This window comes from Centropristis striata, chromosome 19 (assembly GCF_030273125.1).
Source record: "Centropristis striata isolate RG_2023a ecotype Rhode Island chromosome 19, C.striata_1.0, whole genome shotgun sequence".
Taxonomy (NCBI): Eukaryota; Metazoa; Chordata; class Actinopteri; order Perciformes; family Serranidae; genus Centropristis; species Centropristis striata.
The window spans coordinates 28087032-28102887 of record NC_081535.1 but is presented as its reverse complement, the minus strand read 5'-3'; the positions used below and the strand labels follow the sequence as shown (position 1 = coordinate 28102887).

The 15856-nt window shown below is 36.8% G+C and overlaps 1 protein-coding gene across 1 annotated transcript; it reads left to right on the top strand.

The window, feature by feature from the left end:
* The first annotated feature begins 648 nt into the window (after nt 1–648).
* c7b (complement component 7b) lies at nt 649–15686 on the top strand. Its single transcript, XM_059358471.1, has 18 exons — nt 649–842; nt 1993–2054; nt 2183–2258; nt 3237–3378; nt 3855–3999; nt 4610–4748; nt 5917–6045; nt 6949–7192; nt 7294–7407; nt 7752–7918; nt 8707–8935; nt 10310–10481; nt 10919–11006; nt 11666–11798; nt 13179–13370; nt 13615–13711; nt 14171–14349; nt 15244–15686. The coding sequence occupies exons 1-18, from the start codon at nt 837–839 to the stop codon at nt 15414–15416; spliced, it is 2487 nt and encodes an 828-aa protein (XP_059214454.1). The 5' UTR covers nt 649–836; the 3' UTR covers nt 15417–15686.
* Nucleotides 15687–15856: the final 170 nt, after the last annotated feature.

The window sequence follows — 15856 nt, the reverse complement described above, 5'->3', positions numbered from 1 at the left end:
TATATTTTCTACTTGTTTGACTGCTAATACCTTTCTTATATTTCTATTTTATACTGCTTGTTTACTATTTATTGTTATTTTTATTGAAGCTCCTCTCACTTTGCTGCTATAATACTGGAAATTTCCTAATAAAAAAGAAAATCTTATCTAATCTTATCTCATATTAACAAACTAATATAAAACAAACAGATAAAACTTTAAAATAAAATTTAAAAAAATTCTTAGATAACTGCAGATTAATACTTATACATACTGTGTTTATGGCTATACATATAAAATGTGGATTAAATTAATATTTTTATGCTGGAATAAATATAAAATTGTGAAGATCTGGATGATATTGCCACATGCTTTCTGTCTTTACAGAACAACAGCATTAACATTCGGGCCAGGTGGGAATTTTTTGACCTTTGCCCAAATCCTGCAGACTCTGCTGCAGCTCCGGACGGCCAGTATCAATAAATGTTGCGCAACCAGTCCTGACACACTACAAAAAAAGCACATTTCAGCACATTTAGTTTTGTACCCTTCAACAGTCAAAGTAAACATGATTATCAGAATTGTATCTGGACATAAAGTTAGTGTTGGAAACATTTGAGTGCACATTACTGTAAATGAGCAAGACGCCTGGCTTTGGACTGAAGCTGTGGAAACAAACAAACAATGAACCTCTGTTCATGACTCAACAAGTGAACAAAAGGGGGGTGGATGGGGATGAATCTAAATTTCTTCAACAAGGAATTTCCTGACTGGGCATCTGTTGTGTAATCCCCCCTCCCCGACTCATTATATGACCCAGAAAGCTCCAGCACCGGACCAGACGAGAGGAGAACATCATGAAGGTACTGTAAACATTTATTATTCAGGGTCCGGATTCACAAAAAATTTCTTAAGATAAAACTTAAGAAAATTCTTAAGAAAAAAATAGCATGTTCCTAAGAATGTTCTTAAATGTTCACCATTTTTTTCTTAAGAACTGTCGTATGTCTTCTTAGTTTTCTCACTTAGGAAGTTCTTAGATTTTTAACTTAAGATCACTAGATCATTAATTAAGTAATATCAAATATAAAAACTACGTCAGTGATTTACTAAGAGTACATTGTAGTGTAATCTAGGAATAGGCCAACATGTCACACAGACTGAAAGGACGTTTCAATTATATGTCAACTGCCAAAATAATAAATTTGTTAACACATTGTCTTGGGCTAAACTAAATATTAAAGAAATCAAATAAATTTAATTAAAAAAATGTTCATGTAAATACATATCAAGACTTTGCTTTTCACTGTAGCTGATTTAAGACTGGTGAGGACTTCTCTTAAGGTTGTGAAGAAATATGAGAAGAAATCTGAGAATGTTGTTTTCAATAATCTCATATGTTCTGAAGTTCTATCCTAGGAAAAAATTCAGAAGAAAATTCAGAAAAAAAAACTAAAGAAAAGATATGCATTTCTTCATGAATACCAAATCTTCTTAAACTTTGTTTTAAGAGCAAAGTTAAGAAAATAGTGGCACTTAAGAAGCATTTTCTTCTTAAGAATGTTTTGTGAATCTGGCCTGGTTTATCTCTGTGAATTTATTTGATCAATAGTTTGGGCGAATACTCAATTGTGATTGGCTGGAGGCACCATCAATTCCTGACGTATTAGTTACAATTAAACTAACCTAGTATCCATAGCTACAGTATATAACAATGTATTGAAATTATTTCCAAAACTTAATGTCCTTCTTCAGTGCCTCATCTTCTGAACGCCACAGGATGGTGACTGTGACACAAATACAATTAATACATTCATTTTTATCTATGCTAATATAAATGAGCATTTTTAAAGCATATTGTCTGTTATAACCAATAATAATCTGAACTTTATGGAGAAAATGGGACCTTTATGAATGGTGCATACTGTTAAAATGGGACGTTATAAGTGGTTTCATTTGTTCTGATTATCTTTTAACAAGATTCATTGAGTTCTCTGTTTTCTTGCTTTACAGTTGAATTTGCCTGCAGCTCTTTCTTCTTTGGCATTGTTAGTCATCTTCCTGTCCCCAGCTTGGTAGGTGCACAACATTTGTTTTTAAAGACCTGTGGTTTAGTTTCACTGACCTAATCATATTTTACTGCTGCTGTATAAGTCAGATATATAAAAATATTTTTAACAAGGTTGGTGTCCTTTCCTCTCAGCTGTCAGCAGCCTGTAAACTGCAGATGGGGCTCTTATGGAGAGTGGTCTGAGTGTGATGGCTGCTCCAGTACAAAGGTACAGATACTCACATGTGAAACATTATTTAGACTCACACTGGAGGTGTGATTAAAGGTAACCTTAATGGCTAGTGATGTCCCAATGAAGCCTCATGAACCATTTCCTTTATTTTCTGAGTCCACTAGATGGCGCTCTTGATTTAAAGAAAAAGGCCCAAGCTATGGTAATCTTTGTTGAACAGAGAGCTCCATCTAGTGGACTCAGAAAATAATGAAGATGGTTCATGAAGCTTCATTGGAACATCACTACTAATTGCAAAATACTGAAACCGAAGCTTTAAACTACCCTTCATAATTCCAACAGAGGCACAAATTCCTGAGTCAAAACTGAAGATTTGTGCAGATTTGTAAATTTCCCATCCAGGTTTATAATAAAGATTCCGTTAAAAATAAGTGATATTTGCTGCAACATACAACCAATTTCAATACTGGTGTGACTCATAGACTGGGATAAGAACCTAGCATATACCCCTGTATAGTTGTTATGAATATGGATTTAAGCTAGAGAGACCAAAACCATATTTGTACCAGGCTGTAAACATGTTTATGTCTGCTGAAAATGTGGGTATTTTTTCTCATGGGGATCTATGGGGATCGTGAGCATTTGAGAAACTGCAGTTTTGACACTTTGCTTTGGATTATTTTTTCAGCCTTATATATATTTAAGCTTGAAATGCAGGCATGGTCACTGGAAATTTCTAAGACTGATACTGTGATATTTTTTTGTCATATTTGAAGACGTATTAAATATATGTACTAGAGGTATATAATCCAATAGAGGTTGCCTCCATCTTTGACAAAAAGTACAAAATCACTGTTTCATTACAGCTTCATGACATCGTATTCAGTGTGCCTTCCATTGCATCTAAATTGATGCCAGCATAAATAAAAAAAGTGAATAAATTCAGACTCTGCTGATAATTTCATTTGTTCACGTCTTTAATTCATTTCATGTTTATGGTCTCTTCCTTCTCAGGTGCGGACTCGCCATGTGGAGGTGTACGGCCAGTATGGGGGTTTGCCATGTGTAGGAGAAGCTACGCAAACACAACCATGTGTCCCAACGAAGACATGTCCCCTGGCAATAGGCTGTGGAGACAGGTTCCGCTGTACCTCTGGTATGTTGTGATATACATCGTATTTAACAAAAAGTTTTTAATTACATTTTTATAACTATTGGTCAAATGGAGAAAAAGTGCCCAATATCTATTTATTTATTTAAAGTTTGTGCTGGGTTTATCTCTCCATTGTCTGAATACTTAATTACACATTCTTCTTAAATTCAAAAAGACTTTACAGATATGATAAAAGAAGGACCTTTTTCAGTGTTTAGTGTCTAGTGATGCACCAGTGAAGCTTCATGAACCCTTTTCTTTATTTTCTGAGCTCAGTAGACGGCGCTCTCTGTTTAACAAAGGGCTAAATACTCACACTCTATTACCATTGCCTGAGAGTCTTTCTTTCAATCAAGATCGCCATCTAGTGGGCTCAAATGATAAAGATAGTTCAAATAGTTCATGAGGCTTCATTGGCACAATCACATCACTGTTTTTTTTTTTTTCCTAAATGTTTCTTGCAATGTGAAATGATGCAGGTCAGTGTATCAGCCGGTCTCTGGTGTGTAACGGGGACCAGGACTGTGAGGACGGCCTGGATGAGAGAAACTGTGATCCAGACGGCAGCAACTACTCATGTGATCTCGACAAAACTCCTCCCAACTCTGACTTCACAGGCAGAGGGTGAGTAGCTATAACCACAACACAGCTAAAAAACAGGTTTTTACCTTCACTGTAAAAAATGCCTGTATATTTTACGGTGGAAAAACTGCTAAACAATGACAGCAAAAGACCGTAAAATAATAAATGGGTTAATTCAGTGTCAGTAAGAATGAAACACTGTAAATGTATATATCAGCCAAAACAGTGTTTTTTTTTACATTTAAAAAAAACAAAAACATTACTCCACTGTAAAATACTCTGGTACCATGTTTGTAACAAACATATACTGTAATACAAACCATGACTTTTAATTTTTGCATTTATTTTTTGTAAAAATACTTTTTCTCACAGTTAAACGTACTAAACACCATATCTATAACAAAACAGTAATTTCTTGACAATCATATGGCAGAACAGCGTTTCTTTTGATGTAAAAACTTTTTTATTTTTTACGGTAAAATATGGAATAAAATGGCAATCTTAAATGTGAAATCAACAGTGCTAATATAATTTTACCGTAATATTAGAAAAAGTTGCACCGTATTTATTACGGTAAAGTTCTGGCAACCACAGCTGTTTTTTTTACAGTGTTCATGAATTTAAATAACAGCTGTTGTGTCGTGCTCTACAGGTACAACGTGTTGACAGGCAAACTGAGAGCAGGTGTGATCAACACTCTGAGCTTTGGAGGGCAGTGCAGGAAGGTGTTCAGTGGTGACCATAAAGTCTTTTTCAGACTGCCACAGAACATCCTCAGGTACAACTTTGAGGTGAGTCCAACAAGAAACTTAGCAAATGTGAGATATTTTAAAATAAATAATACAGAATTTTCCAGCTGATCTACTTAAAAAAATTAACTAATTCCCCTCACATTTGAGACGGAACTTTTAAATACAAATATAAAATATAAATAGTATATATAAATCTAAAATGTAAATATAAATGTTACATTTAAATATTAAATCTAAATGTTGAATCAAAAAATGTGATTAAAACATTTAATTTAAATCTAAAATATTTATCTAAATGTTAGATCTAAAAATTAAATTTAAATCTAAATATTAAATCTAGATATTTGATCTGAAATGTAATTTAAATCTAGAAATGAAATCTAATTATAAAATCAAAATCTAAATGTTAAATCTAAAAATTCCATTTATATTTAATTTATTTGTAATCTAAAATATACATCTAAATGTACAATAAAAATATTAAAATGCATCTAAATGTTGAATTAAAAAGATACATTTAAATCTAAATGTTGAATTAAAAAGATAAATTTAAATCTAAATGTTGAATTAAAATTTTTTTTTAAATCAAAATATTGAATCTATATCTAAATAGTAGCTCTAAATCTAATTTATTTACTCACAAATCAAAAAAGATATAGAATAGAATTTCTGTCTCAAATGTGAGAAAAATTAACTAAATGTGAGGAAAGTGAGTCTAATAACTGTCAGCAAGAAAACTGTAACCAACCTTTAACATTTGGCTCCCCATAGAGGTAAACAGTCTTTCATTAGTGAGAATTTTATGGGTTTTCAAACTGCAAAAAAAATAAACGTGGTATTCCAGACTTGGCCACAGTCTGTAACCCTTTCAGTCATCAGTATTTTATATTGCCTTCATTAACCTCACAGCCTGAGCAACACACAAATAATTAGTGATGTCCCAATGAAGCCTCATGAACCAGTCCACTAGATGGTGCTCTTGATTTAAAGAAAAAGGCTCAAGCTATATTAATTGAGTGTGATTTCAGCCCTTTGTTGAACAGAGAGCGCCCTCTAGTGGACCCAGAAAATAAAGAAAATAGTTCATGATGCTTCATTGGAACATCACTACAAATAATGTCATCCATGGAGCCATGGCTAATAAAAAAGTACTTATTCTCACAGCAGCTGTTCTAAATAAACCAAATGTTGAACTTCTGTGCTGCAGGTGACAGTAAACAATGAAGAAAGCGATGAATCCTACGAGAGCTCCTGGTCCTACATGCAGCACATCACGTCCAACGCCTTATTTGGACACGACCGCCGCTCTTTTCATAAAGAGGTCACTGAGGATAAGGTAATGCATTTTTTTACTGTATTATTATACCTATATTGTCGATATCGATACAGCATATTATTGCGATATTTTACGTGGCAATATTATATTGATGTATGGCCACCAAGTATCGATATTTAGCGTTCCAATGGCAGGCTGTCAGTATTTTCTCTGTTTTTTGTTTTTTTACCAGAAGCCATAGCGGGCTCACTTTTAGGAATATACTGGAGATACTGGTATCATCATGTGTGTCAGGATATCGTGTCGTGAAGTTGTCGAAATTACGCTGCAAAGTTAGGCTTTTTTTATGGTTCATTAAAAGAAATTCAGAGCAGTGAAGCTTAAAGTTTTTGAAAGTTTGATAATATGCTGCAGTTGTTGTCATCCATACATGTTTGATATCAGTTCAGTTAAGTTTGACTGAATACTTTGTTGGTCAGTCTGTGGGTTTGACTCTCATTGTGGAGAAATAAACAGACTGAAGTGAGATGAATAGACTGAGAATTTTCTCTTATGTGGACACAAAATGCAGTTTAACAATTAAATTGCAATATATTGTATCGCAACACTCACCATATTGCAAAATGCATAAAATCACAATAATATCGTATCGTGACTCAAGTATTGGGATAAAATAGTATTGCGGGTTCTGCTGATTCCCACGTCTAATTGTAATATTATCACACTTACACTATTGTTTTCTGTTTTTTATACCTATGTGTCTGTATCTTGAGCTGCTATGACGACTAATTTCCCCACTGCGGGATAAATAAAGTCATATCTAACCTGATCTGCTTCACTAATCAGTTACTTTAAACATGTTACTGTACAAGTTGGACGTGAAAGGTATTCATACTGTTGTCCTTGGGCTTTGTTAATACTTACAGACAATGACATCCCAGTCTTAACATATCTATCATGCAGGCCTACAAACTCATAATCCTGAAGAATAAAGTGGAGCTGGCCCAGTTCCAGAACTCGGCCCCTCAGTATCTGACTCTGTCTGAAGGCTTCTGGAAGGCCTTGTCCTCGCTGCCGTACACATACGACTACTCAGCCTACCGCCAGCTGTTTGAGACATACGGCACACACTACCTCTCCGAGGGCTCACTCGGAGGGGAATACCAAGCCATGTTGGAGTTAGACCGCCAGGCGCTCCAATCGTCCAGTAAGAACTTTGATAATAATAATAATAATAATGTTGCTTATGCTATCAGTTCCTTTACATTGCTATTTTTACTATTTTGCTCCTGCCTTGTTTTTGTAAAGGTACTACCAATATAGATTACCAGAGGTGTTGGAGAAAGGTGAAACGCCGTCTCTTCAGGAAGAAGGTCACGACCGTCTGTGAAAAACTGACAAAAGCTTTAGCTACCAGCAACCGTAAGTGAAAGCTTTCTTATTTAGAGTGGAAATTTACACAATGTGCCCTGAACGGTCAAAGATATCAGTTATCCAATCTTTTTTTCCCCCTAAGTTTAGATTTGAATAGTGATGTCCCAATGAAGCCTCATGTACTTATTTGTTTATTTTCTGAGCCCACTAGATGGCACTCTCTATTCAACAACCAATTCCATTACTTGAGCCTTTTTAAAAACAAACAAACCAAGAGTGCCATCTGGTGGGCTCATAAGATAAAAATAATGGTTCATGAGGCTACATTGGCACATCATTAAAAAAGTTTAAACTTGACTATCAGACAGAACTTTGTTGCTTTTTGTCTGCAGAACACAGTGTGAACAAGATGCCCATTAAGGTCAACACGTTCGGAGGAGATATAGCCTTTCAAAGCGCTCTGTCTCTTCTGGATCTGGACAACCCAGAAGCTAACGGAGAAGTCTACGATAACTGGGCCTCGTCTGTCAAAGACTTCCCTGAAGTCGTAGACCAGAAGGTACACAGCTTGGTTGTATCTTAGTGTTTGACTGATATGAAATCTTTGCATTTTGGTCTTATTCTTTTAATATAAGCTTTTTCATTCGGGTATGCCAAATAGACAAAAAGGTCAGGGTTACTACTGTAGGTAGTTAAGCTAGCTAGTTAGCCAGACAGGGAGCAGGTCCTATGTTCCCCTCTTTGTATGAGACTGGGGAACATAGGACCCTTTTCCCCCGCTTTTCCCAAAAAGGGTCCTATGTTCCCCAGTCTGTTACTTTTTCCACCATTACTGCCAAATTCCATGGCAAATAGGCCTAACCCTCTTTAAAACCCCAAAAAATGAACTGCAAAGTAACCAGAAAGTAGCTGCTGTGCAAATTTAGTTTTGGGCTGCTTGAGCTAAGGTGGGCCATGTGACGGTAGGCCTGCTGAGAGTCTACCGTAAAGATTGATAGATTGCTATAATACATACCGGGGAACATATACGGTATGTATTGCTACAGGAGAACATAGGACCCTTTTTGGGAAAAACAGGGAACATAGGACATTTTTTCTAAAAAAGGGTCCTATGTTCCCCGAGCATAGGGATGACCCTACCAGACATACTAATGTTTACATGGGTACATAAAGTTACAGGATTCTTTTTCTGTACAATTATTACAGTAATGATGGAAATAAAATACATTTTTATTCATATATTTATGCAAATATGGTAATTATTGATTATTTTACTAGTTTCTAGTACATCGTGTAGTTCTTCCTTCTCTATATAAGCACATTCATTAATAATAACTTGTCTTCCAGCTCCGTCCTCTCTATGAGCTGGTGAAGGAAGTGCAGTGTGCAGGTCTGAAGAAGCTCCACATGAAAAGAGCCACAGAGGAGTACCTGGCGGAGGAGCATCCCTGTCACTGCCGGCCCTGCCAGAACAACGGGCAGCCGGTGCTGACAGGCTCCACGTGTCGCTGCGTCTGCCGGCCAGGAACATCAGGACGAGCCTGCGAGAGAGGGGCTGTGACCGGAGAACAACCGGGTAAAACAACCACAAAACCCTGAGGGGAGAATGGAGAATGCTAAATATAATATAACCAGATTTAATTCAAAAGTTCTGACTGGGAAGTTGATTTACAGACATCTGTTTTAGCTGTTATTAATGCATGGTTTGACTACTGTGTCAAATTGTTTTCAAATCCCTACAGTGTTCCTGGGGGCTTGTTGCAGCAGTAACACTGTAGCGGCACTTATATATAATCTAACCTACACCTATATATAGGACAGTTGTGACATCAGAAGCTTACAGTAGTATTGACGCCTGAAGGTGGAATATGGGCTGCATAACGTTAGCTTTTTACTTTAGTCGGCTGCATTAAAGCTTCAAACATCATAAAAGTGGTGAATGATTAATGATTAATGACATTTGTGAAGATTATCCTGCTGAACAAAACGCGTAAGCATCAGAAACTAGAGGTGTGAATCAGCAGAATCCCCAGAATATGATTTTATCCCGATACTTGAGTCACGATACGATTTTATTGCGATATTTTTGTGATTTTAAGCATTTTGCGATATGTTGGGTATTGCGATACAATATATTGCGATTTAACTGTTTAGCTGCATTTTGTGTCCACAAAATTACATTCAATCAAGAATTATTTTGTCCAATAAGAAAAATTCTGAGTGTATTCATCTCACTTCAGTTTTTTTATTTCTCCACAATGAGAGTCAAACCCACAGACTGACCAACAAAGTATTCAGTCAAACTGAACTGAACTGATATCAAACATGTATGGACGACAACAACTGCAGCATTTTATCAAACTTTCAAAAACAACAAGCTTCACTGCTCTCAATTTTTTTGAATGGAACAAAAAAAGCCGAACTTTGCAGCGTTCATCCAACAACTTCCCAACATGATATCCTGGCAACGCTGAACGATACATGGTGGATACAAGTCCATATAATATTGCTACGCAAAATATCGTGATAATATGCTGTGACGATTTTTCCCCCAGTTCTATCAGAAACGTGTGTTTACCACTGAGCTTATTTTCTGCAATCATCCAAAATCCAATGCAAAAATCCCATAGGTTAATTCAAACAATAGACCCAATGGTGATGCTACTTCCAGGTTGGCCTACAATAATACATAATTTCTTTTGCTCTCTATATTTATATAGCACCTAAACCTGCTTCATGATATAGAAAAAAGTCATCAAACTCTCACAATAGATGACCTTAAATGAACATGTAAAGAAAGCATTAAAATAATCCTGTTTAGTTTAAAATGTGATGTATCTCAATTAGATAAATCAAAATTTAATCCAGGTTTGAAGTCCTCAACAAACTGAATAGGTCTAACCCACTTTCATTTATTATGTCTTTGTTTCCATCCCTCTTTCTCTCTCAGGGGTGATCCATGGCAGCTGGAGCTGCTGGTCCTCCTGGGGATCCTGCTCTGGAGGTCAAAAGTCAAGGACCAGAAGCTGCAACAACCCCGCCCCCAGGAGTGGTGGTCAGCACTGCTCCGGACTCCAGGCGGAGCAGAAGCCTTGTGAGGACACAGACATCCAGCACTTACAGTAAGAAACAAGGCTCTACCTGAACCTCCAACCCATACAAGAACATAGACTACTAATAATCACATTTTTATACAGTTAATGTTGGTCACAGCTAGTTGTGGAATGTAACTAAGTATATTTACTCAAGTACTGTATGTTGTACTTTTACTTCAGTAAGGTTTGAATGCAGAACTTTTACTTGTAGTGGAGTAATTTCACAGTGTGGTATTAGTACTTTTACTGAAGTAAATGATCTGAATACTTCTTCCACCACTGGTCAAAGCTTGATTAGGTTTAGGCAACAGAAATACTTGGTTCGACTCAGGAACTCAGGTCCTCATAAACCAATACAGTTTAATCTAATCTAATCCACACACTTGTTTGGAATATCAGAGACGCTAAATAAGCAGCAGGTGTCTACTATTTCAGTTTTCTCATTGTAATATGTTTGTGTGCAGGAGGATGGAGCCTCAGTGCTTCGGCCTCCCTGTGACTCCACCAAAGACATGTGGAGCACCTCCGAACCTCAGGAACGGATATATTCAGGTGGGTGGGCCTGATTGATGTGTTAACATGTATTTACAGCTTGGAGACCAGCAGGCCCTTTGGGTCCTTTGGGTTCTCAAATCTGTAGTATATTTGAAATAAACAAATAATAACAATCTGTGTTGTTTCTAGCCAAGGATGAAATAGCCAAGGATTTCGCTTAACTCAAAATCCGTGGAATAGCCACGGAATCGCTCACATTTCCGTGAAACTGACACGGATTTCGCTACAATGCAAATTAATGACAGATTATGATTATGTACATTCACTGAGTGAATATTTAGAAAATAAAACATATATTTCTCGCTAGAAATGTGATCAAAATCCATTTTTATGCAGAAACTAAGTCAAAATATTGATTTTTCACTAAAAATGAGAGAACTGTTAGCCATGTTTTTTGTTCTGACCGCTGGGACCTTAAAAGTCATGTGACTTGGAACAAACCAATAGCCACGGGATATGACATGTCATTAACTTGCATTGTAGCAAAATCCGTGTCAGTTTCACGGAAATTTGAGCGATTCCGTGGCTATTCCACGGATTTTGAGTTAAGCGAAATCCGTGGCTATTTCACGGATTTCTGTGAGACCAGGTTGTTCTAGTTACTGTATGACACAGGAGGTGACTGAGCTTAGCTGCTATTGTTGTATTTTTTTCAGAGTCCCAAAGACTTTTACCTGGTTGGAAACAGGGTGGAGTACTCCTGCATAAATGATTATCACCTCAGTGGGGACGCTGTGGCTGAATGCACTGAAAACCAGACATGGAGGACTGGAGGGAAGCTTTGTAAAAGTACGTCTGCACTCCACTAACTCTGCCAGGGAGGTTATAGCTCTGCTGTCATTTCTCCTTAGGACGTTCATTCAGGTTCCACAACGGCATAATACTTGCGTCCCCACGGCAACGGTGGCAGAGATTCTGGATTCTTAAGATGATTTGATTACTGTTGGACTCAAGTGAGAGCCGTGTTTCTGATGATACAGTCCACGTAATTCCTTATTACCTGAGTGTGTCAAGGGACACAGATCAGAAGGCAGGACTCAAATGCAACGACAGACATCAGGTTCCAATATTCAAAACATTTTTTTTTATTACATTACATTTAGCTGACTCCTTTGTCCAAAGCGACTTACAATAAGTGCATCCAACCTGATGGTACTAGCCTTAGACCACAGGAACCAAGTAAGTACATAACTTTTAAGACCCAACTGTAATTGCTACAGGAGTGCTTTACGTTAAAGAAGAAGAGCATTTTATTTTTTTTATTTTTATTTTTTTAATTAAGTTAGGCGCCCACGAATTAACCGAGGTATTGTTGGAAGAGATAGGTCTTCAGCCGTGCTCAGACACGGAGATTGCTGCCACTGGGTGCACATAGAGAAGGAGGGGGGCGGGGCAGACAGGAACCTGAAACAGAGACAGGTGTGAGTGATCACAAAATAAAACAGGAAACACCAGATATGAAACATGAAGGGAATATAAGTTACTTAACAGACAGTGGAATCATGACAGAGTCACATATTTTCTGTCTTGTCGGTTCACGTTGATCTCGCCTCGAACAGTCTCGCCCATTTAACGCCTGTTACTAACTCCGAAGGCGGTACAGAGCCTCTGGGCTGTTCAGATTTAAGCCGAAAAGGTCACAGAGACGTAAATATTGCATCTTGAAACGGCAGTCTGAAAGGGGCTGTCGTATTTGGTAGTGATGTGCCAATTAAGCCTCATAAACCATTTTCTTTATCTTATGAGCCCACCAGATGGTGCTCTTGAATTAAAGAAAAAGGCTCAAGCAATGGTAAATGATTTCAGACTTTGTTGAACAGAGAGCGCCATCTAGTGGGCTCAGAAAATAAAGAAAATGGTTCATGAAGCTTCACTGGGACATCACTAGTTTGGTTTGGTTTTGCTGTTTCTTCCTCAACAGGATTTCAAAGAAACCACTTACTGTCAGAGATTTAAATGGAATTTAGTTGGAGGTTGATGAAGGTGATTCACTTTTGTTGCCATCAGTTAAGCATATACATATTTTACCATCATCGTGACAGGATGAATCATTTCTAAATACTATTCCATATTCACTCTCAGGCACCCTCAAGCTGTTATTGTAGGAATCATAAAGTTGTGCTGTTTCCCTCACTTTCTTTTCTCAAAATCCCTCTCTTCCATTCAAAGGTTCCACGTGTGGGATTCCTCAGCTCAATAGTGAAGTTATAGCCACGCCCACCAAAGTAGCCTATCATATTGGAGACCGTGTGTCCCTGTCCTGTCCTGAGGGGTCAGTGCTGGAAGCAGAGGAGTCACATAGCATGTGTAGTCCCAGTCTGCAGTGGTCTCCTTCACCGGACAGGGCTCACTGTAACGCTGGTACAGTATTTTTATTCCCAGATTCAAAAAGCTTCAACAGGTTCATACTTAAAAATATAATTACAATATATTGTGAGATATTTCTTTTTCCATTTTACTGCCCCCTAGTGGCAAAAAAATAAATTTCTGCACCTTTAATTAAAATAACTAAAGTTAAATCTCATTTACTGAGTATTTACTGAGTTTTTGGCCCCTAGAGTGAAGCAGAAAAAAACTATGACTGCTTTCTATATTTTCTTCTCAGTGCCCTCAGCTCCCCCTCCACCAGCCAACTTGAAGTGTAAGCCATGGGAGAGCATAGGAAAAGATGAGTGTGTGTGCAAAATGCCATTTCAGTGCTTGTGAGTATGATTTTCGATCTTTTTTTATCGCAGCACACAAACAGAGATGTGGAGATATGGAGGTATAACACATTTACATGAGAAAAAAAGATTTGAGTTTTTTTTCTGAATTAATAAGATAAATAGCTCAAAATTCTGCAAAAAATGTTTTTCCTGAAAAAAGAAGTATGCTATTTTTTTTCTGATTTTTTCCCTTAATTTCTGTAATGAGAAAGTTAACAATTGAATTATTATTATTATTATTGCTTGAAAATGTCATTATTTAAAAAAAATGAGCAGATTTTTATTTCCAATAAAGCTTCCCTCAGAAATCTGCGATAATAATCTTGTTAATATAGAAAAACTGCAAATATGTTTTTCTCATGTGAATGCACTATGCTTCCAAGGGGAAAAAATATCATTAAAAAAAACAAATAATAATAATTAATTTAAATCTTTCCATGTATTGTCTTTTTTCAGGACTTCTCTGCAGTTGTGTGCCACGATGGGAACAAGAACCCGTTTGCTCAGTGTTTGTCAGCTGGGAGCTCTGCGGTGTATGGGGCGGAGCGTTGAGTTGGCCACTAACAGCAACTGTGATTGGCCAGCGGAGACGTTCACGTCCTGCGAGAACTGCAAACCAGGGACAGTCTGTCAGGGTGAGTCTGCTGGACCATCTTTAAACACAATACTTATTACAGCTTGGGTTTTATTTTTGTTATTCAACTTTTATACAACCCAAAAAAAGTTAGGACAGTGCGTAAAACATAATATAACCCTAAACCTAACATAAATAACCCTAACCATAACATAAATGACTAATTATATACTAATTATATACAATTATAATTCTTACATAAACAACCCTAACTATAACCCTAACATAAATAGTCCTAAACCTAATATGAATAACCCTAACCCTACCATAAATAACCCTAACCCTGACATAAATAACTCTAACCCTGACATAAATAACCCTATCCCTATCATAATGTAACCCTAACCCTAACATAAATTACCCTAACCATGACATAAATAACTCTTACCCTAACATAAATAACCCTAACCCTGACATAAATAACTCATACCCTGTCATAAATAACCCTAATCCTAATTTAAATAACCCTAACCCTGACATAAATAACTCTTACCCTAACATAAATAACCCTAACCCTGACATAAATAACTCATACCCTGTCATAAATAACCCTAATCCTAATTTAAATAACCCTAACCCTGACATAAATAACCCTAACCCTGACATAAATAACCCTAACCCTGACATAAATAACCCTAACCCTATCATAATGTAACCCTAACCCTAACATAAAATACCCTAACACAAATAACCCTAACCCTTACATAAATAACCCTAACATAAATAACCCTAATTAGATCAGTTTCAACATAAAATGTTTATACAGTTTTCAATAAAATACATGTCACACATGATTAGACAATTGTTAACTTTCTGTTTTATTTACATTTTGGACAACATCCCAACTTGTGTGATTACATCAGTACATATAATCACTATTATTCTTCTTTTCTAGAATCCAAATGCGTTTGTCAGATTGCGTCGGCCTGCCCTAAAGACTCCGCCCCCCTGTGCGTCAGCTCCGGTGTCGGCAGTGCTACCGTGACGATGACTGAATGTGAGGTGGGGGCCAAACGGTGCGCAGGGGAGCAGGTCAATGTTGTCAGTATTGAGGCTTGTCCAGCATAAAGACGGCTGCTGAACTGTAACGCTGTACATTAAGAAGGGAGCACTTGTTTTTTCTAAATAATTCAACTGTAAATAGAATCTAATAATTTTTCACTAAATGTAAATATGTGTTTCTTTTTATATTTGTCACAAAGGACTAATGTTAGACAACATTTGCATGTCAAGTAAACATGAGGCTCTGTTCTGAAAGTCTGATAAAATCTTAAATAACGTATTTTGTTATTAATTGTATTTTGCTATAGGATGTTAATAAATTACTTTTTAGAACAAGCTTTTGTTCTCTTGGTTTTGTTATGTTATCAGATATTTTAGGTTATTCCTCTACTTCCTCTACTCTCTTTTAGACATTAGGACGCACATCAGCCCTTCTCCTCAGTTGAATGGAGTAGATGGTTGGTTTAATTAATGTTACAACCAAAACACACCTATAGAGACACAGG

Excerpts from the sequence above, each read along its gene's own strand:
- c7b (XM_059358471.1), top strand. Across the intron at positions 4,749-5,916 it reads TCCTCAGGTACAACTTTGAG|GTGACAGTAAACAATGAAGA; the intron begins GTGAGTCCAACA and ends TCTGTGCTGCAG. Across the intron at positions 11,799-13,178 it reads TGGAGGGAAGCTTTGTAAAA|GTTCCACGTGTGGGATTCCT; the intron begins GTACGTCTGCAC and ends TTCCATTCAAAG.